Here is a 21,693-nt window from a genome sequence, read left to right as displayed (position 1 = left end):
CAGAATTTAGAAATATACATTTTGACACCAGAACATTAAAACATACATTTTGTTTATGAAGGGAGCCCCCGGATTGCCTATTATACTATACAGTAGTCTAAATAATAAATAGTGTCTTAATTCTTTTCCTAACAAAGTTATTAAATCTAGGAAATTATAGAAGATTCTCTCTTTAATTATTAGATAACAATTCATGTTTAACTTAATGTTACAAAAGTATTACAAAATGTATCCATAATTGCTTGGACTTTAATTTCATTTTTGTGAATATGTCACTCTAATGCCTTTGCTTGTAAATGTTGTTAAAAATTGGTCAAACATTCAGTTATTGGATAACACACTGTTAACACAGATAAAGCTCTTAGGTTTTAAAATTTTCTTCTTCTAAAATAATAGAAAATTATCTTCATTCTTAATTAAAAAGTATAGTGACTAAAGTTAAGAAAAAAAATACAACTATGAAGTATTTTTTAGTCCTACTGCCTCAAACTGACTTAATTAACATCAAGCTAGCTAACTAAATAGAAACTTTTATACAATATCATGCACAAAAGATAATAGAATATAAAGATAAACAGTACATGAACAAACAACAGTAGACTGATAAATATATCTGCATGCTTCAAAAATCTAAAGATGACTAAGAAAGACAAAACCAGTAGCAAATTTTCAATCATTATTTTAAACATTTCTTTTTTGTACAAATATTTCTTCAGCAAAAGATCAATCAGAATTGTCATATTCTCACTGACACTATACATGTTTTATTTAAGTTTCTAGAATTTGACTTGTTTTTAGTAGTTTTTCTGAGCCAAAATGTATTGTGGTAAGCCAGTCAATAATAGTGTAGAAATACCTGGCCATATCTTGTATTAGAAGGATCCTAATTGTACCAGTTGAGAGGTAATGTCTATTGGTTACCTACTTCTTATTTCTAGTATCCTATACTATGTATTTTAGTATCAAATAGAGACTAAGGTTTATGTGATGCTAACTATACTAGTATATCTTTTCTCTTTTAGATTCTATGGATCAACATATTTTGCCCAGTATGTTGACTAAAAATTAAGTACGTGTATGCATTACTTATTATTTTTTAAAAATGCTAAATAAAGGTCTTGAATAGTTTTGCCTGCTTAATAAATAAGTTGATTAGACCTACAGTTTAACCTCTGAATCTTAAAGAGAGAAGAAAAAAACTGCTGCCAAAGAAACATCTAAACATACACTCGAAAGGCTAGCGAAAAACTAACAATATGATAGTTTGATTACCTCCAAGTGTGATTCCTCTGCAAGTGTACTCTCTAGGGATGTGGCATAGGCACTGTCACCATCGTCATCACGTTGATGGCTTATCAATCTCTCCGTAGATTGTGCGGGTATAGGAGGAACTTTCTTTGGAGTACTTCTTTTCGTAGCAGATCTTGCCAAGGCTGCTTTTGTTGGTATTGGAGATTCATCATCTTTGCCTGTCAAAGTAAGATTTATTTTTTGAGTATTTTGATTATTTATAGCAATATATGTATGCATACCAACTACAATACATAATAAATGGTCAACAATGGCATATAACATCTTATTACATAAGTCTTTCATTATTGGTTGCTTTACATCTAGCTGCAAAATTTCATGCACGTTCAAGTCGAAGACACAATAATATTTAGAAATCAAATATTTTGTTTGAAAACTGACATTCAGCAAAACTTTTGAAGAAATACAAACAATATGGAACATTGATTTCCATTTTTTGTTTAAATGTCTTAAATCCCATCTATAATTTATTCAATTTTCAATGATTTTGTAATAAGATTTCACAAATTTATTATTTTATATAATACAATTTTTGTTTCCTTTGTTAGAATTGATTTAAGATTTTAGATATAAAAAAAAATAACTTTGTTTACTATAAATTGATCAAAACTGAAACATAAATTAACTGGATAGCACTGTTCTAAAATATGTGACATTTCTATTAACCTGCAGGATGTAAACTATAACAAAAACTCACAGAATTTTCAATAAACTACAAAACCAATGAAACTACATTTTAATATATTTAGGGCCAATAAAAACTCAAATTTACTACACTGATTCATGTTTTCACCTGGCAAAATTGAAGTAGACTTATATTTGAAAGACATGTGTAATTGTACACAATGTCTGCATATATGACCTATGCTGACAGGTCAATACAATTAACATCAACATAATTCCATAGTTACCACCCATTTGAGGTGTCTACTTGTACAAATGTTTACTTATACTATGAGAAAGTTTTTGAAACTTTTGTTAACCAGACGATTACAAATATAATCCACAAATCATCTATTGTGTGTCTTAAATGCATTTTTATGCTCTGAAAACATGAAAGCCACCCCTTGTTTGCATAATGTGAGTCTCAATTTTAGATATCAAATCCTATGCATTCATACACTGTCTATACATCTTCCTATATTATGTTTACTAAGCTCATACTTGTGCACATAAAACCTTCTAATAACTGCCTTCTCAAAATTAACACAAACAGGGTTTCCCCTGGGTCAATTATTTTTTTCGCCACGTCTTTCGCCAAAACAATATATTTTTCGCCACTTTATTATTTTTTTCGCCAAGTAACATAACTATCGTTTAAAATTTACCTTTTTTTCTACCCACCCCCGCCCATCCCTTAAATAAGATGATTTTGACCCATTGTGTCTATGATAGTTCTCTCAAACTTATTTTAGAGTCTATATTTTAAATGAATTTGGATAGATTTCTTCATAACGACAGTTTTCCTTTCTTGACCATCGTAAATGAAAAAGTTGAGACGTAAAACTATGCTTGAAACACGCGTGTCACTCAAACGACTTTAAAGTAGTCTCCCTAATCAATTACCTATGTTAAAGCCAAATGATAATTAAAGTTTTAAATCGGAGATTTTTCTTGCTTTTGAACATTTTTCGTCACAGCAACAGCTTTCTTTTCTAAACTATCTTTAAAAGGAGAGGAGACGTCAAAAGTTTGCTTCAAACACGTGCGTCGCAAAGTGGTAAATAAATTCTGTATGTGACATTTAGCGGAAGCCATTTAACCATGTCATTTTGTCAAACAATTCAATCAACACCTTTATCATTATTAATTAGTCCTTTTTTGTCGATAGCTTTTAAATGCAATCAGCTGATTATTGATATTCTGTCAAAATCTTAATGAGGTCAAGGTGAATTGTCTGATTGGGTAAAGTCCGAAAAACTCGATAAAAATAGTAAATAAACAAGATGGAGGAAAATAAATCGTGATATATATTTCTTTCGCCAAATTCTTTCGCAAATGACGAATTTTTATCGCCACATTTTTTATTTTTTCGCAAATTGCGAAAATGGCGACCGCCAGGGGAAACCCTGAACACAAATTTAGATAAATTCTTTAATCTACGTACTATCATAATAATTTAGTTGACCTTTTCTAGAATTACATAATTAAACCAAAATTCCCTTTTATTCTTTTGTTCTGAAGAATTTTTATCTTAAAACCCAATTATGTTGAATATATAACGGTGGGGGCACAAAAATAACAGTCCTGAAATGATGTTTTCCCTTTTTCCCTTTATACATAGGACTAGCTTCCCAGTATAATGGAGGTCTTACCTCTCCAATAAGCCTCTTCATTGTGTGTGTTAGGTGGGAGAACGTCAACTACAATAATAGTTAGTGCACAGTTAATATTCTAAGTCACACAATTAGTAACTACATAAAATTATATACATGTAGATCTATTAAAACTAACCTGTACTCATGAAGTTAAACTAAGTATTGTGGATTCAGTGATTTATGAGGGTACCAATTTTCATGAATTAAAGAAAAATTGTTTTTTCTCTGGATTTTACAATTTCATGGTTTTGATAAAGTTTGCATTCAATCCTATACATAATTGGTTCTTTTGTTGAGCAACTAAATTTGTGGTTTATCTTTACCATCAAAATCCACTGAAATAGGTACCCAGGAATATTCTAGAATCCACGTAATAAAATTAAAATTTTTAGTTGGTAAAATTATTCAAATAACATCTACTAAGAGAAATAATGGGGTACATATAAACTGATTAATACTGAATAAAATAAGGAGGAATAATAATGCAGATAAGATCTACTCGGAAAAAAAATGAGGGAGATAAATAAGGGAAGACACAGATCTTCTTCAAAAATTAGTTAAAAAAAGTGACGATCGCTGATCAAGTCTACTTTGAAAATAAGTCCAACAAGTGACAACACATAAATCAGAGCTTCTTTAAGAATCACTAATAAAAGCATACATTTAACAAAATATCATATAGAAGCAATGCAAAACAAATCTACTCAGCATTAGCAAAAAATATACATAAAGCTGGTTTCAAAATGAAATTGTGGTGTTTGTTGTTAAGTGTGAAGTGCGATAAAGTTTGTGTTTTTCAAGGCTTATATCCAACAACTGAATTTTCCTTACTAATCCAAAACTATTTGTTAGATTCCTATTTAACAAAAATCTCTTTTTCAAATTACATTGTACTATGGTGAATACTTTTGAATCATTTGATGGTATATCTGAAAATATCCTCAGGAAAAACCGAGTTACATTCTCGAAGTAGCAAATTCTAATTACTGCTATCAATATCTAAAATTATGTCTTACAACAGAGCGAATCTAGAAATTAAGTCTATTTATTTTCATTCTATTCATGACAGGTAAATAAAGCGTTCAGTCGAGAGCAAGATTACTTAGATTGAAAACTTCAATTAAAACCCCTCAACACATGTAATCATTACTTAAAATGTCAATTTTTGTTTGTAATACGAAGATTTTTTTAACCTTTTCAAACTAATATGGAGAGAAATGAACTGCACCAACATGTACAAAGACTGATGACATGATATGGAAAGTCAATCGAACACTTCACGTCCACATACAATAAGGAATAGTAACAGGAAAACAAATACAATATAATGAAAACATGATGTAATTTTACCACCTTGAGAGAACGTTGGTCCAAATATTATGAAATCATTATGGAAATCACAATTATTTCTATCATCAAAATAATACAACACTGAATTTCATTCACTTATTATGAATAACCGCCTCAATTGGCAATTGTGATAACAATGACCTATTATTTAATGTAAAATCTTTCACTCAATTGCAAATTTTGATCCATATCAACATGTTAATAATTTTCAATGGAATCACTTATTAATTATTACTTTCTAATGAACCCTCGACAGACTGTCAATTTCTAATATTGAATGCAAGTCTTTATTTATTTGATATATTTTTAAGATTTTTGCTTGTCATAGTAGATTTCAAGGATTTAGAAGCCTTTCAATCAATTTCTTTTCTGAATACACCCTTCTCCAAAAAAAAAATATCAAATATTTTCTGTACTGTTATTTATTATATTTTTGGTTGCAAGAAGTTCAAAAAAGTTCAAAAGGTGCAAATTTTTCTTTCCTTTTCTTCTTTGTGTGGTCTTTACTTAAAAACCGAAATCTTTTACATGTGGTCAATCTTATTATTAAATGTCACTCTATTTAAATTATTACAAAGCAAAAATAATGAAAAGAAAAACATAGCTTAGATGACTCAGTACAACCTAGGTAAAAGTTATTCAATCTGCAATTAAAAGAAAAACATTGTACTTAACCCTTAGACTGCTACGCGCGACTATTGTCGTTCCGATAAGACAGTCCGCTACTGCTACTCGCGACTATAGTCGTTTTCCGTACTCGTTTGTTTACACAGTTACCATGGAATGGGCGGAGTCAATATTCATGAGATTGCGGCAGTTTCGACTTGTATGGATTCTGATTGGCTTAAAATCTGCGTTCTTTCGAGTGTCTCTTGACTTTTAATCAGGTATAAGCGATAAACCGAAAGTGAAAATTTTTGATGAAAAAAGTGACAAAATGGCGGACATTGTTTGGAGAAATGGCCAACACGTTCAGAAGTATTTCAATGATAACGATTTAACAGCGGCGGACGATTAAAAGGATTTGGACGAGAACCGAAGATATAATAGACAGAAATGGAAGTATTCTATCAAAACTGCAAACAGAAGACTTTTAAAGCGAGAATTACGGGGATTCCCAGACATTGTTCAAAATGGATGACATGAAACAGGATTTGCGATGTTTATCATTTCGCCTTTCAAATGTGAATCAATATTGACTAACATCGATAGACCCGAACTTTAAGTTTGTAAAGATTATATATTGATGAAAGCTTTAAAAATGAACTTGTTGTGTAAATATATTTGTACATGGAAGTAAAAGTCGGCGCAGTGAAAGTTGGAGGAAAATACCGGAAAATATTTGCATAAAAAAGGCCGTTGGTCTGAGAAGAAACTTTTATTTTTTGATAATCACAATGGAACTTAGTTCTTAAAAGAGATTTTAAACTATATTGGTTGAATTCTGAAGTCATGTATACTTTTACATTGATGGATCGTTTAATAAAACATGAAAAAATAAGTTTACCTTTGTTTACCTATTTTCGCACCTGTACAGGTAAAACATGACCAGAGACTCACACAAAAATAAAATAAATTAAAAATACAGAATCTAACAATACTTTTTTATATAACTTTTATTGATGAATATTCAATATTTACAAAGATACAGCAATTGTAAGTGAACATGTTTATTTCATCAGTGATTAAAATTTTACTCAGCATTACACAAAAGTACAATAGAAATCAATGCAGCAGTCTAAGGGTTAAAAGAATTTCATAAGCAAATAGCAAATGTTTGTCTAGTCAAAACCACTGCAATTAGGATTATTTGTCTTCTGAAATTTTGCATCATAATTGATGATTTAAACAAATATCACTATTTTGTTTTGAAATTCCACAAATGCCTAAAAATAAAAGCTGTACTTTTTGACTCTTTTAATTTCTTTTTTTTCTGAGATCATTCAGGACATATATTAATTTTGCACAGAAGGAATAATTTATAGAACATCTAATAGTAATTAACCTATCCAGTGAATGGGTAATATTAATGTTACATGTATAACCCATCTATTTTCAATAATAGATTTGTGTTTGCTAAGCCCATCAGTTTATAAATCTCCCACTACAAGGGCCAATAAATTGATGATATATCACTTATTTGCATCATCCAAATAGAAGACCTTCAATTGTTACATCACTGGCATATCCTATCAATATTCAATTATCAAAAACACTGATTGTGATGTAACTAAATTTTGACGAATATGTAAAATTTTTAATTCAGACCAGCAAATCATTACTCTTATTTCTTAAAACTGTAAGTACTAGCTTGCAGAGAAAAAAACAAGATTTATTTTTTTTGTCTAATCAAGACTATGAAAGAATCATGAACTCAATTGCTGCTTACTTAACTGAGAAAAGTGGGTCCCATTCCCTCTTAAAATTTAATTTAAAAAAAAAACATCACAAAAATCACTGGAGCCACACTACATGACCCTGATATGCCTGATGGTTTATCAATTTTCTATTGATTTGAACAATTAAAGTTAGGTCATGATAATGTCTTGGAAACACTACAATTTGACAGCAAAAGTCATTTACCTGTGTATTGTATAAGTTTTTTTTTTAAAGTGTTCTGATAATGCTGTAACAGCAAAATGACCATAAAATGTCTACTTTATTACAACACCTTCGTTTGATGAAAGAATATTAAAATTTCACTGCCCAGAAGCAGCAAATGTTAAATTCATTAACACGAATATTACAAAATTAAAAAAGGTACAATTCCATATTTGACTTGTTTTATTGTTTGGTACTGAAATAATCAAAGTTGTAAGTTCCTTTGGGTTATTTTTTATGCCAGCATTTACGTACCAATAACTGGTGGTGTCATCTCAAGGGAAACAAAATGAAAATAATTCTCTTTGAAACTTTAAATAATCAACTTGTGCAATTAACTGAATCATTTATTTCAATAAGGACATTTGTAAGTAAAAAAAAAGAGGTAATAATTGGGTTAACACACCCACTTAATATTAATGTTATAACCAATAGTAATATCAACTTGACAACTAAAACTTCTAATTATAGAAAAACAAAAAAACTTGTGATGTTTTTTTTTAAAATTACAGAAATAAATTAAGTCAAATGTTTGTAAACTATTTTAACTGTTATAATACCAGCCCTGATCTACCTGTAGCAGTCAAATTCTACTCAAATATATATTATAGATTAAATGATTTATTTGAAACTAGACTATAAATAATTATTTCTATAAATGTATTGCTGTAATTAGACCATCAAAGCAATAATCCTCTAATAGCAAAAATAATGCAAACCATACAACCACCCAGTGTTAAGATGCTAAGCACACATTAAAACCTTTCCCATGCTTGCCTATACTATTATCCTTGGTATGGATATGGATTATAGTGTACATTGTACTGACATTTCATCTAGTACTTATTTGTATGAATGAATTACATGCTATACACACACTCAAAACAGTTCGAACCTCATACAAGATATCTAGTCATATTCTGAATGAATGTTCATTTTGACTATAATTTTTCAGTTTAATTAATTAATGTTGGTACAAAAAATAGAATGAGTTAAATCTTGTATGAGGACTTGTCATGAACTGATCAGGATAAACCGCACACCAATTTCATCATGCATGCAAATCCTACTTACGATTTCCAGTAACCTCTAGGAAAGGTCGCACTTGTGGTTTGTATTGACCGTGTTGGTTGTGGTTCAACTTAATTTTTGATTCTAACAAACAGAAAATCGAAGAAACTTCAAAACATTTGTTTTCTCTAGTGGAAAATGTAGGTATATAAGTAAAAAGTCTGTTCTAGTACAAGTTGTAAAAGGAACAGATCAGAGAGTGGATATTATAAGTTATCTACGTTCATATCCATATCTACGTAGATAACGAATTTATCTCTGGTCTTAGTCTAAATCTGGTTATTTTTAGAGAAATTCGGTCACAAAGTTTAACGTGAAAGTAATGTTTTTCATTGTTTCAATATCTTTTATTGAAATTTGGGATTTTGACATATTTTTAAAAGTGTGTAGGGTACTACCTTTGGTAGAATCCTACAGGTAGACAAATTTAAGACATTTTTAATCTAAAGACAGAGAAAGTGAAATGGGCCGAATTTTGCGCTCAAAGTTGTGAGAGTTACATCATAGACGGTGTGACATCAACGTGGGTCATTTGCATAGCTAGGTCAGCATTGACAATATGGAAGAATAGTGATAGTAATAATCCACATAATAAGATAACATTGTTAGTGTATTAAGTATCTAATTATACAGACATCATGGATAAACTACAGAATTCAATATTTCATAAGGAACAACAATGGAACTACGGAAAACACGTGTGAATTTCCCTGATGTAATTGGTAGCAACGTCCAGGGATATGGGTTAGCAACACTCAGGGGCTATGAGTTTTGTAACGACATGCGTTAACCAATCAAAATCGTAGAAATATACTAAGCCGGGGATAAGAGTGAACATCATTTGATTAGAAATAATAGGACATTTTTGGGGGTTATATGTCAACTTATATACTGTCATCAAGACTCTTACAAGTGGTAGCTTAAATCACCTTTTTATCAACCCTGTTCCTTGTAATTAAATGTTCATCATGTTCAATGACACTTAGCCTTATCAAAAGTCCCAAGTATTATATCCTAAACCTATGGGGTATCTACCAACTAATAGACCTGATACCAACAATAAAAAGATGCTATATTTGTCTCTAATTCAATTCTATATAAAAGTAACATTTTTAAGTGACACTAAAACTAATTGGTTATAAGTAAGATTTTCTTTGAGTCACTCCTGCATAGAACAACTTCAGGCTTTATTAACCCTGTAGGTTTTAAAAACTCTTATTATCACTCAACAAAAATAGAAATAACGGATACAACTACTTTTTGAGATTTTAATCTTGTTGAATAAAAGTGAAACAAACACTCATATTGAATAGTGTCAAGTAAAATAAATTTTGCTAGTGAATTATAAAATGCACCTGCCTGGTTCAAAGATCTTAAAACATAACACTCAAGATCAAGACTTGAAGTGAATTAAACAAAAACTAAAATTCACAACAGACAACTTGAAGTGCTCAAAAAATATAAATTGAGAGCTTATAACTAAACAAAGCTTTGATACACCTTCTATGTTATCCTAGCAACTTGTTCCTATATGAACTTTGGTGATATATTCTATTTAAAAAACACAGATCAGTCACATAACGAAGTTTAACAAAATGTCTACTAAAAATTTCAAAACTACGACTATATATACTTTTCATACATTTATTGTGAAATTTTGTTTTTTCCTAAGTCTCTCTGTTACTTAACTAGTTTGAATTGTTTCTACTTTGGTCTTGTTCTAAATTTTAAGCATTTTATCTATAAGTTTGAGTTAGAATTCAAACTTTCATTACTTATTTCTAGACATTGTACTTTTACGAGAAAGTAATTTATATTCAAATCCCAGTAATATATATCTTAGCAAAAGGTTAAATATTTGTCAAACACACCACCCCACTTCAGAATACGGTTCAATTCATGGCCAAACTTTTAAACAAATGCCATCCCACAACTTAAATAAGACATACAATAATGCAATAAATCTTGTAATATCTATAAACAAAAATTTCTTAATCCCTTTAATTTTTTTACATATTTTAACTTTAAATAGCCAAAATTTTAAATTCATGTATCTTTTACTATATACCGTACATGAACTTCCAAAACGTGCATATTTTCCTACATATACACTTATTAAGCATGTTCATTACTAGTAACTTGCAATTTTGTTGAAATTCTAAAATTACTATTTCACAAAAATAAAGAAAATGTTTACCGTTTGAAGAAGAGCACACTAGTCCCATCCCATTACCAAAAGTCATAATTAACCATCAATATCCACATATGTTATACTTGCAACGGTATTGGTAATAAAAATAAACATTTCCACCGTCATCGTCAAAATATCCAAAATAAGTTAAATTTGTATATCAAAATAAATCTTCATAAATGGATAAACTGAATGAAGAAAGTGGCAGAATCAAGACTGTACAATCATGTGTTGACCGTATTTATAAATGCAGTCAATGGATGTAAATTATCCCTACAATTAAAGTCATAATTTTCCTCTCTCAAGAATCAATCAAGCATGAATTATTACTATATCACAAATTAAAATCGATAAATGATTGATACAGGTTGCCATCCAGAGTCTTTCTCGAGAAGATATAACTAACATAGAAGCCTTTGCGTAGATTACTGTTGTTACCGTTTGCAAACATTTACTTTTATCTCGATAAATTACATTTTTAAATCCCAAGATTCACTTGAAATAGTATTATATAAACCTCCTACAAGATATTGCACTTTCCAAAAGACGGGACACAACATAAAAAAAATCTGAATAATTATGTCAGATAGAAATTGAATAAAAAACTTTAATCAAAATATTCTGGTTATTTCTAGTGATCAATTTACTCTAGTTCTTCACTCACTGATTTAAAACAAAAAGATCATGATTTGGTAGAAAGGTTTCAAAAAGTCTCTTTTAAATGTGACAAGAATAACCTGACATTACTTCAACATATGTAATTGTATCTATAGGACAGAACTGGAATACAAAAACAAAGAAATTCCTTACAGATTGCTCAAATATTTGATAGGGTGCGTAAAACTGTCAAGGAAAGTGAAGCAAATACGTCACTAAATAGTTCCAACTCATTCCTACTCACTTGGATGAATAAAAACATTATTTTTTGTTTTAGAACAGAGAAGCTGTCTTCTTTACAAACTTCATAAACCCTGTCCTGGTATCTTTGTTTTGCCACTGTTTATGATTCAAGTCTTTAAGCAATATTATTACTTGCAGCAATTTGTTTCAATGACGCTATAACCATTGAAAGATTTTTTTTTTTTTAGCTAAGTCAACAACTGGCAGATAATCCCCCCTATATTGAGAGTTCTACTATAGCACACTTATTTTTCTATTTAAATAACAAAATATGATTGATTGATTGTTGGTGTTCTAACTCTACTTTTAAGCACCATTTTGGGGCTATTTCATGGCACCCAGTTTTATAAATGGAGGAAGCTGGAGTGCCTGGGGAAAACCACTGACCTTCAATAGGAAAAACTGACAATCCTAGCCAATTAATATTAGAGTCTTGTGCACCTGCACGAGCGGGGTTCAACTCATAACCACAGTGTTGACCGGCCAGTCATTATAGGACTACTTAGGTCACTTGGCCACCAAAGCCCCCCTCACAAAATATGACGATATCTACAGTGTATCATCTATTTATCAATACAACTTTAATTTGCTAAACCAAACAGCACTAAATGACAAAAAGTTCATACAGAGTTAAAATTTCCCAATCATTTAATAATCCTATTAAGGCTAATATTATTTTGGTCTAATAGTTCAGAGTATAAAAATTCAAAGTTCACTAAGAATCAGGAAAAGATGATGAAAATTTGAATTTGAATAGATATCAGATGTCATGGTACACTGAGGTCTTTCATGTATAACTTTGGTTAACTGCTCTGCAAATTTTAATTCATGTACTAATGGATTTCCAGGCTTTGGTTTAGAGAACTATTGACAAGAATTATGTTTTAATCCACAGAAGGTGCACCTAAGTTAATTCAGTATGTTATAATTCTGCACTGAACATAGTTTAATCGGGCCATTCTTGTTACTAGGTATATATATGTTAACATTTTTAAAAAGTCTTTGTACCTTATCACCTTAAATAACCTACTGTTAGAAATTGATATGATAGAGATTTCAGAAAATTAAATGACGTTAAACTAATGAACCCATTACCAACAGGAAGATATTAAACAAATATCCTCCTCCCTCCATCTTATTTATCTAATCTTAGATGTAGATATCATCCAATCAACTTATAGGTCTTCCTTCAAAGCCGTAAAGACACTTGTAAGTTTTTAAATGCCAATAAATACCCTAGGTTTTAGGTAACCAAACTAATAATATATGAAAGTATGGGCAATGTCTGACCACTGTACAGAAAAAGATGTCAAACACCACCAAATATTTGCAATTCATTGAATACACAAATTTCGGTGAAAACAGCTGAAATTAACCCAAGACCTATGATAGTAATGTAAACATGTCTAAATAATGAGACTTTTTATTAACATCAGATTGAATATCTTTCTAAATCATTTTAATATAGTGTACATTGCAAGATGAATCTGTGTTAGGTAAACTATGAAGTAGCAGTACTTTTAAGTCTAGATTATTAAATTACATCTCGGCATGACCAAATTAAAAAATATCTGGTTATTTATCACCACAAAGACATGATTAATAGAAAAATGTTGGCAAATTAAAGTAATTATATTTATTCTATTTTTAATCAAATATATAATAAAGCTCATTAAGCTTCAGGTTGGGTCTAGACAGGTTAAATAACACAATGTTCACACCTATTTGACAGATTTGTAGGGGGAAAAAATCAAGAAATAGATGACCATATACATCTACCAAAATAGTAGTACAATGTATATGAAACCTGTTGGTAACCAAATAAAATTGCTCAAAAACTAAGAACACAATATAATTATCAATATAGGCTACAGAACTGCAAGAATCTGAAATGACTCTCGACTAATGAAATGGTACATGTACCAATCATATTTGACCTGGAAACCCTTGGTCACAGAAATACTACAGTTGTACAACTATCTATATGACCAGGGGAGGAAACACGCAAGTATTTATCAGAGTTGACCCTGGGCTACAGAAAGGCAAGATTCTAAATAACAGAACAAGGGCTACAGAAATGCATGACACATCTTAGTTTAGGAAATATATCACAGGTTTTTAAAATTTCTAGAAACAACAATTCATCTTTAACGCAACAAACTGTGTACCTATATATGTTCCAAGGTTTAGAAACAAGAAAAAAAATTTAACTACAGGTTTATTAATTTGTTTTTAGCTACATATTCAAAATAGTCATTATGACATAAGGAAGGTATTTTAAATAAGGCCATAAAACTTAACACAGTAACTAACATTAAAAAGTATCATAAATGATTTAACAATAAATATTATGGTTTGTTATAAATAATTTGTCAAATTACTATTTTTCTATTGAATACTGTGTAAACTAGTTCTCAAGCATTACCACAATTACATTCAAAGTATTCAAACCCACTCTAGACGGATCTTTAAATTTGATTTATTGGCAAGAAAATCACTACAATAGAAACTTTTTGTTTGTCAGGTTACCAATACAAGGATTGTAGTGATTGCGAACAACATAACACTTGTCTGACATTATAATAGAATATGTATTTTATGTTATATCAAGGATCTGAAACCTCAGGGAAAGTCTGTCTGACATTATTAAACAAAATAATAATGTGTTAAACTTTCAAATGTATATCAAAAATATGCCAGAGCCAGAAATCTGGTATGTTGCTCATACAAAACACAACATCTAAACCGAAGAGATCCCTACAGAAAATATGAGAAATGTACCGTAGTCTTGATGAAGAAACATGAAAATTGTGTGAAAAAATGATAATATACTAAAGCATGAGTGACTGTTTCTTATACAAAATAGAATGGTTTATTACAAAACCATTTTGATATACATGTGAAGCTAATTTCATTTTATTATTTCATTGTTATAACACAAATCATTGTAATCATTGCATGAAATTTAAAACCTGAAAGGGTCCATAATTGGATTAATAAAGTATTCTTATTCTTATACAGGAGTGTGATTGATTGATTGGTTGTTGTTTGCTCTAGTCCAGTGGAATATGTCATGGATGTTCAGGACTAGAGTAAATTAAAAACAAATACAACTATGCAGGAGTAGGATCTGTAAATATGGATCAGCTAGCATAAAAGGCCTAAAATGTGATCTACCACTGTAAAATGAGGGTATACATTGGATAGGGACATAAATTTACCCTTGCAACGGGGCATCTATGGACCCCTCAGACAGTTGTTGCAAAAGTTGTGCTGATAGCATCAACAGGCTTTTACAGGTACGCTCTGTACACCCAACATTGGGTAACATTCCCATTATGACCAGATTAGCCTGTATATTTATACATCTTGCACAATCAAGCAGACACTAGGAGTTTACTACCAGTAGATGAAGACAAAAAGTGACCATAATTCTATTCTGTAGTCACCCTTGGACATATAAATGAATGTGAAAAGATATTAATGCTTCCATAAATGGAGATGCACAACTTCAATAGGTCTACATACTTTAGTAAAGTTTAAGGAATCTGGGTTGAAAACTATAGGGAGATTTGACTATTCAAAGTTGGCAACCCTTCTATAAATCTTACTGAAAAATGTCAAAATGATTATGTTTGAAAAAGTGGCTGTACATCATTTTCATATCAAAAGTTTGAACTGATCAGTACTAGCAGGTCTTGCTAAAAATAAATATCTTACAAACACAAATGTTTGAAGTGAAAAGTAAAATTGGCAGAAGACGGCCAAACATTTTATCCATATCTACTACTTGATCTTTGAAATTTTCTAGTAACCAATATTACTGAATTAACGCATGTAATCTGCTGATACCAATTGACCGTAATTCTATCTACTTAACCTTAAGCCAAATAAAATCTACTCAAATTTAAGTTGACTTTTTCAATTTTAAAGCAAAACTGTCATAAATTTTATTCTGACAATTTGTTGATAACAACTTGCTAACATATTTTTGTATCATAAACTATGCACAGTTATAAATGAAATCAATAATCCACCCCCTGATACCTATGAGATAATCCTTTAATTCAACAGGCTAACCGTTTCTCACATTGGACATAAATAATACTTAACATGGCTCTCCCCTTACTAAACCAAAGCTATTAATATACAATATTTATGAACTAGGGTCAATTACTGTAATTGCAATGGTTGAATTTAAAAGAAGGATCAATTCCCAATAGTTGGTAGTACTTGCTTACAACCACTCGTAAACAGAATGCTTTTCAAGCTAAATTCTTAATCAATTGAGCAACATGAAAAATTGAACAGGGTTAATTAGCTGTTCTTGTCCAACAGGATAGAACTCATAAAAGTTTTCACTTCCGCAATTTTTATGCATAAGACAAAACTTTGTGGATATTAATAACATATTGATCACAATGAAAGACACAAGAAAATGATACTTTATTGATGTTTCAGATGTTTTCCATTCAGTATATACATAATGCCATTGAATCAGCAATCAACAACAAATCAAGCTCTAATGTGTACCTATTCCTCTAAAGAATCAAGGATATAACAATATTCCCAATACTGTACTACAGAACCTTAATCCCAAACCAATCTACATCGTACAAAGCCCTGAACACTGAATAAAACATTGACAACAGAAATCGAATATTCATCAAGGCATGGCAAAGAATTCATCAATTAAAATCTCTAACAGAAATCAACATTATAAACATTTAATGAAGGTTACAGCAATCACGTTCACACAATTTATAAAGCGTAAACAGCACAGATACGTCAACTGTATGTGTAAACAAAATCAGTATCCCATTAGACTGATTTGTATTGTGAAACGAGGCTAAAAATTCATCCTATGTTTGCTTTTCATTCATAATATTTAATTGTCAAAGGATGAAAAACACATTATAAATTTACATAAAGGTAACTGTTGAGGAACCTAGTAATTAGAAAATGTGTTTTCTCAACCTTCCTTTTAATGCAAGTAAACTATACAATATTGAAAGAAAAATTCACAATATATATACATTTTACCCTTCAAACAAGATAACTGCATATAGATATAAGATTAGTTCTATAGAGTGTAAAAATGCATATTACTATTAATGACCAGACATTAAATAATATCGTTTTGTAATTATACACTATATTTGATCTGATTCCAAATACAAAACAGAAAATAGGAAATTTCAATACTGTATGTGGTTTGATTTATTTTGCTAGATACTTTGAAGAATATTTGATTTTGTAGTTTTGCCACAGTCTGAAAACAAATTTTTAGAAAATTCTTAATTTTCTGAAATTCAAAATTATGGTGTACCCATGGCCATACTGACAAAATGCTTGAATTGGTATCCCAGAAAAAAAATATATGTCGTGTGAATTTACAGTAGTGTTTTTTTTCAGAAGCAGTAGGAAAGATTCAAACCTAGACTAAAAACATCCACCTCACTGAAAAAAATACAGCTGAATAAAGTGAATTTCAAAGAAAACAGTAGGTAAAAAAAAAATCTACCAAAAAGACTTTGATAGAATGTTACTAAATGGATTTCTGCAGAGGGTTTAACAACAAAGGAAAAGGATAATTTCAAATAATGACCTCCACCTCTATTCTACAAAATGCAGTCATGATTGCTGACTGTGAACTTTACCTCTATCTGTCTCGGCTAAATCTAAGCCTCCAAGAACACTGGAGTTGACTTTTGCATTTTGGTTATTCTTCTTTCTATTTAGGTAATTCTGTGTGTATGAGCCTAGACAATAGCAGAGCAATGTGTATTATTAGTAATGTGCTCAGTGAATACAGCATTCAACACTGGTAACTGAAAGCATTAAAGTTGTGAAAATTGAATGTACCTTTTATTTTATTTATTGACTTGATTGTGATATCAATTACTTTTTCCAGAAAGAAAAGGTGGGGTCACTCACTGTAAGATAAGTATTCATAATAATATTGGTCTATTAGATCACATGCAAGTACCTATCATTCAAATAATTCATAATTTTGCTATCTCCTAACTACCCTGTAAACAGTATTGTTTTTCAGGCTTTTAGAAAAGAAATGATTCAAAACCAAAGATAGCTACATTCAATTTTTTCAACCTCTTTTTAAAAAGCCAAAATCTTGAGTTCTTTCAGTAGACGTTATCATATTTCATGTCACATAAAAATCAAATATAAGAATTGATAAATTTAAATTAATTTTGAAATTTTAAGTAAATTTAACAAACTGAATAATGAAAGAACACATCAATTAGCATGACGCATATACAAATAGTTTTTTGAGCTTCTAAATATTATTCACTGTTTACATTTACTCAAACAGTCCAAATTAATGTCTGAATAGCTATTCAAAAACTCCAAGAGAGCAAACAAAGGACAGTTCTTACTCAAAACTTTTACAATACATATATACATACATTAAGAACATAAAAGTAAGATAAGTGAATGTGAACATCTGCTACAATGTTAAAGAAACATGTTGTGTAAAAGCTGAGGTAGTCAATGATATATATATATATATATACCTTAGAATTAACTAATACCTCATAATTTGTGTACATGCAATGCATAAATTTCACATGCAAAGTTAATGTACAAATTTTGACAAGAATCAAATTTCTGAAATCAAGATACAGACCATATCTAAATGAAAAGAAGTGTTATAAGCATACACAAAAAAAATACTGATGTATTTTGCATGTATTTCCTTTATATAAAATTTTAAAGTCATTGATCTGAAAATAAATCATTGGAAACCCTTTTAGATGTTCTTCTGCCATAACAATTCCTAAGTTTTCAGTCATATTGACAAATATGTTAACCATACTCACAGAATATATGTTTTTTAAATATGTTAAAACAATTCATCATTCAGCAATTAGGAAAATGGTTGAACTGCAGAAAATTTGTCCATTTTCCACAGACCTTAGCAAGCACAAAAATAGTGGGTCTTGCTTATTTTGCTTACAAAAATGGGTATATACCAAATTATATAATTTGCATCATTACAACGAAAATATATAGATTGTTATAATTGTCTTGAAACATTATCCCTGCATGTAATTGCTTTTTTAAAAAGATCAAAGTGAATTTTTCAAATGCGTCACCTGGAAATTTCATTATTTTTAGCACCTGTTTTATGAAATTGGCTAGCCCTCTTATTAAATTATACTTATATTCTACTGCTTTCGTTACAAAATTTGCATAGTCATGGATCAGACTGCTACCCATGTCGTTTAACAGTTTAAAAACAATAGCTTTTTACAACATTATTTAAGTATGAAACATTTGCAGTAAATTGCACTAGCACTACTATAGCCTTTAACTACTTATGAATTATTCGTTTATTAGTAGCTATTGTTATAAGCAAAGTAGTACATTGTACATGCTGTACACAGGAAATAACTTCTACTTTCTAGCTGACAAAAATGTCCCACTCCCCCCAAAAATTAAACAATACTGTATCAGCCTAGAATGGTAGTTATATGTTATAAATTTGATGTTACATGTATGATGATTGTAAAACAATAACATTAGGCATTCTAGCTGTTACATTTTAGTGTTAGTATGCTTAATTTACAAAGAAGAATAACAAGGGCATACCAAATCCATTTAAATTTTGAAATATTTTTGGTTCTAAAAATGTTGTTTTTTTATTGATTCAAAATAACTGTTATACATGTACATGTATAACTTAACCAACACATTACAGTGCGTACTATATTTTGCAGTCGTGATTAAATATGAGGAACAGTGACACTAGTACATGGTGAGTAGGAGTGGTTCTTCTCAAATTTAACATTGGACATTGTAATTACTGTAAATTTTGATTTTTTTTGTGAAGTTTTAAATGTTGCCACAACAAAAATGAAATGAGATAAGGATCACAGTATTAAGATAGAGAATTGGTTCTTTGCTTTATGTCCAGTGGCATGTATTTCATACATGTCAAAACCAACATTTAAGTTTAAATTTTCAAATCTTAAAGCAGGATACAAATGCAGTTTTTCCAGGTTTCAAATTATTCCAAATAAACTTTTTTCAACTAAAATCATGAAAGCTTTGACTTATAGCAAATACAATTTTGAGAGGCAAAGCCATTTTTTTCTATTTTAAAATATTTAAGTGTTAATAAACCTATTTAACCAGATTTTTAAGAATTTGTATAGGGAGATCCATGAAAAGAACCACAAACAGGTAGATAGATATATGTCTGTCCGTCTTGAAACAAATGTAAATTGATCACCAAATTGAAGTCTTTGGTTCATAAATGCAATCTATTAGTACTTTTGACAATAATGTACAGGTAAGCAATTCTATCCTGGACCAAGTGCATCCCAAGCCCTACTGACAGGACATACTGATAAGTTTTTTATAACATGCAGTATTCTAGCCCTTTAGCCTTTCATTTATATGTATGCATGCTATCCCAGCTGACTCTGATCCAGGTACAAATGAACACTTTTTGAGTAACAAATCATTATCTCATTGTAGGGTGTAGTCAGGCAATTTGTGTTTCATTTTGGTTCAAAATACTATATCGTGATTAAATATTATAATAATTTTATAAGCAAAATACTATATTTCTTTAAAATGACTGACTTTTATATTCCCCAAATTGTAAAACATGCTGGTATTAAGTTTGCCAAAGTTATCTAAATGTTATTTTGTAACAAACTTCCACAGGAAAAAGAATGAATGTTGATGATGTACATGTGCCTTCATATATAGGACAAGGCCAGATCCCAAACATTCTTGTACAACCGCACAAAATTCTTTTAGAAATATAGACTTGAAGAAATTTAAATTTAATTGACTGTGAATTCGAAAACTGTGTATACAATTGAAGTGAGGGTACTGTAATATATACAACAGATTTCAATTCCAACAACTATTAACTTTTTCTTATTTATCCTTTATATATTTTCAACATAAGTATATCTAAAGTTTATATAGTATTTTGAAACAGGAGAGTGCAAATTACACTTGGAATTGTGTAACTGTTTAATATGGGGAACCAATTGTCAACAATACTGATTTTTTGTACCTGGTTCTTGCTGAGCTTCTTCTACAGCATTAATTCCCACTACAGTTATTCTACGTTTAGGGACACGTTTACCATTGCTAATACTGTCTTGTGATGGTCCACTATCATCACTCCACATGTTCCTAGCCTTTGGAGGTCCATCATTGAATGACTAAAATAAATAATAATAATTGTATTTATAACAAACAAAAAAAATATCACTATTCTTACTGTACTTCATTTCAACCATTCACATGATGTGTGTCTGTCTAGTATACATTAATACTAAATATCTCTTTAGGTATTAAATTTGTTTGTTTTCTTTTTATTTGACACTGAAGTCTAATCTGTGAATTTTTAAAAAACTTTTTTTTTCAATACAACAAAGTTATTTAAATAACATTATTCATCAAAATACTACAATTTCATGTAAAATTTTGGTTTTGAATAACATTAGTGATTTTTTAAAAGGAAAATCATGTAATATATATATATATTTTGTAGATGCCCTCTTTGGTCATGCTTCCCTTATACCTTTGAGCATGAATGGTTCTTCAATTTACAACTCATATCATATATGCTCCCATTTTAGCTTTATGGAGCTGTTAACAAGGTCAAATTTCAAAGAATATCAGGGATACATTTTACTTATGTATATAAACAAAAATCAGTTACAAAGAGTAACTGTGATTTTTAACAACATATCTATTTACTGCAACAAAATCATTCTTTTGTTCACTGGAAATCACTTTAGACTATGAAAATTGTTGCCTTTTAATTTGTTTAGGTTATTTCTTAAGCAGAAATAATTCATATATAATATCAATATTATATTTTTTAAACGAGAGCAAAATATACAATGACAGATCAACAAAGACCTTTTAAAGCCACAACAAAGGAGATCTGACATGTTC

At 29.9% G+C, this 21,693-nt stretch overlaps 1 protein-coding gene across 17 annotated transcripts in view; it reads right to left on the bottom strand.

The window, feature by feature from the left end:
* Positions 1-21,693, bottom strand: part of LOC143068182 (TOG array regulator of axonemal microtubules protein 1-like) — a 63,510-nt gene that overhangs the window by 23,989 nt on the left and 17,828 nt on the right. For 4 of the 17 annotated variants that reach the window (XM_076242026.1, XM_076242024.1, XM_076242025.1 and 1 more), the window contains exons 2-6: positions 20,801-20,951; positions 17,403-17,504; positions 8,655-8,735; positions 3,627-3,674; positions 1,273-1,469 (exon numbers count right to left, since the gene is read on the bottom strand). In XM_076242026.1, the coding sequence (XP_076098141.1) occupies positions 1,273-1,469; positions 3,627-3,674; positions 8,655-8,735; positions 17,403-17,504; positions 20,801-20,951 (579 nt within the window). The remainder of the gene's footprint in view (positions 1-1,272; positions 1,470-3,626; positions 3,675-8,654; positions 8,736-17,402; positions 17,505-20,800; positions 20,952-21,693) is intronic. The other 13 variants (XM_076242029.1, XM_076242033.1, XM_076242028.1 and 10 more) reach the window with 12 other exon arrangements.

The sequence above is a fragment of the Mytilus galloprovincialis genome, chromosome 3, assembly GCF_965363235.1.
Source record: "Mytilus galloprovincialis chromosome 3, xbMytGall1.hap1.1, whole genome shotgun sequence".
NCBI classification, from domain to species: domain Eukaryota; kingdom Metazoa; phylum Mollusca; class Bivalvia; order Mytilida; family Mytilidae; genus Mytilus; species Mytilus galloprovincialis.
The sequence above is the reverse complement of the archived record's forward strand: the minus strand, read 5'-3'. Positions and strand labels throughout refer to the sequence as shown.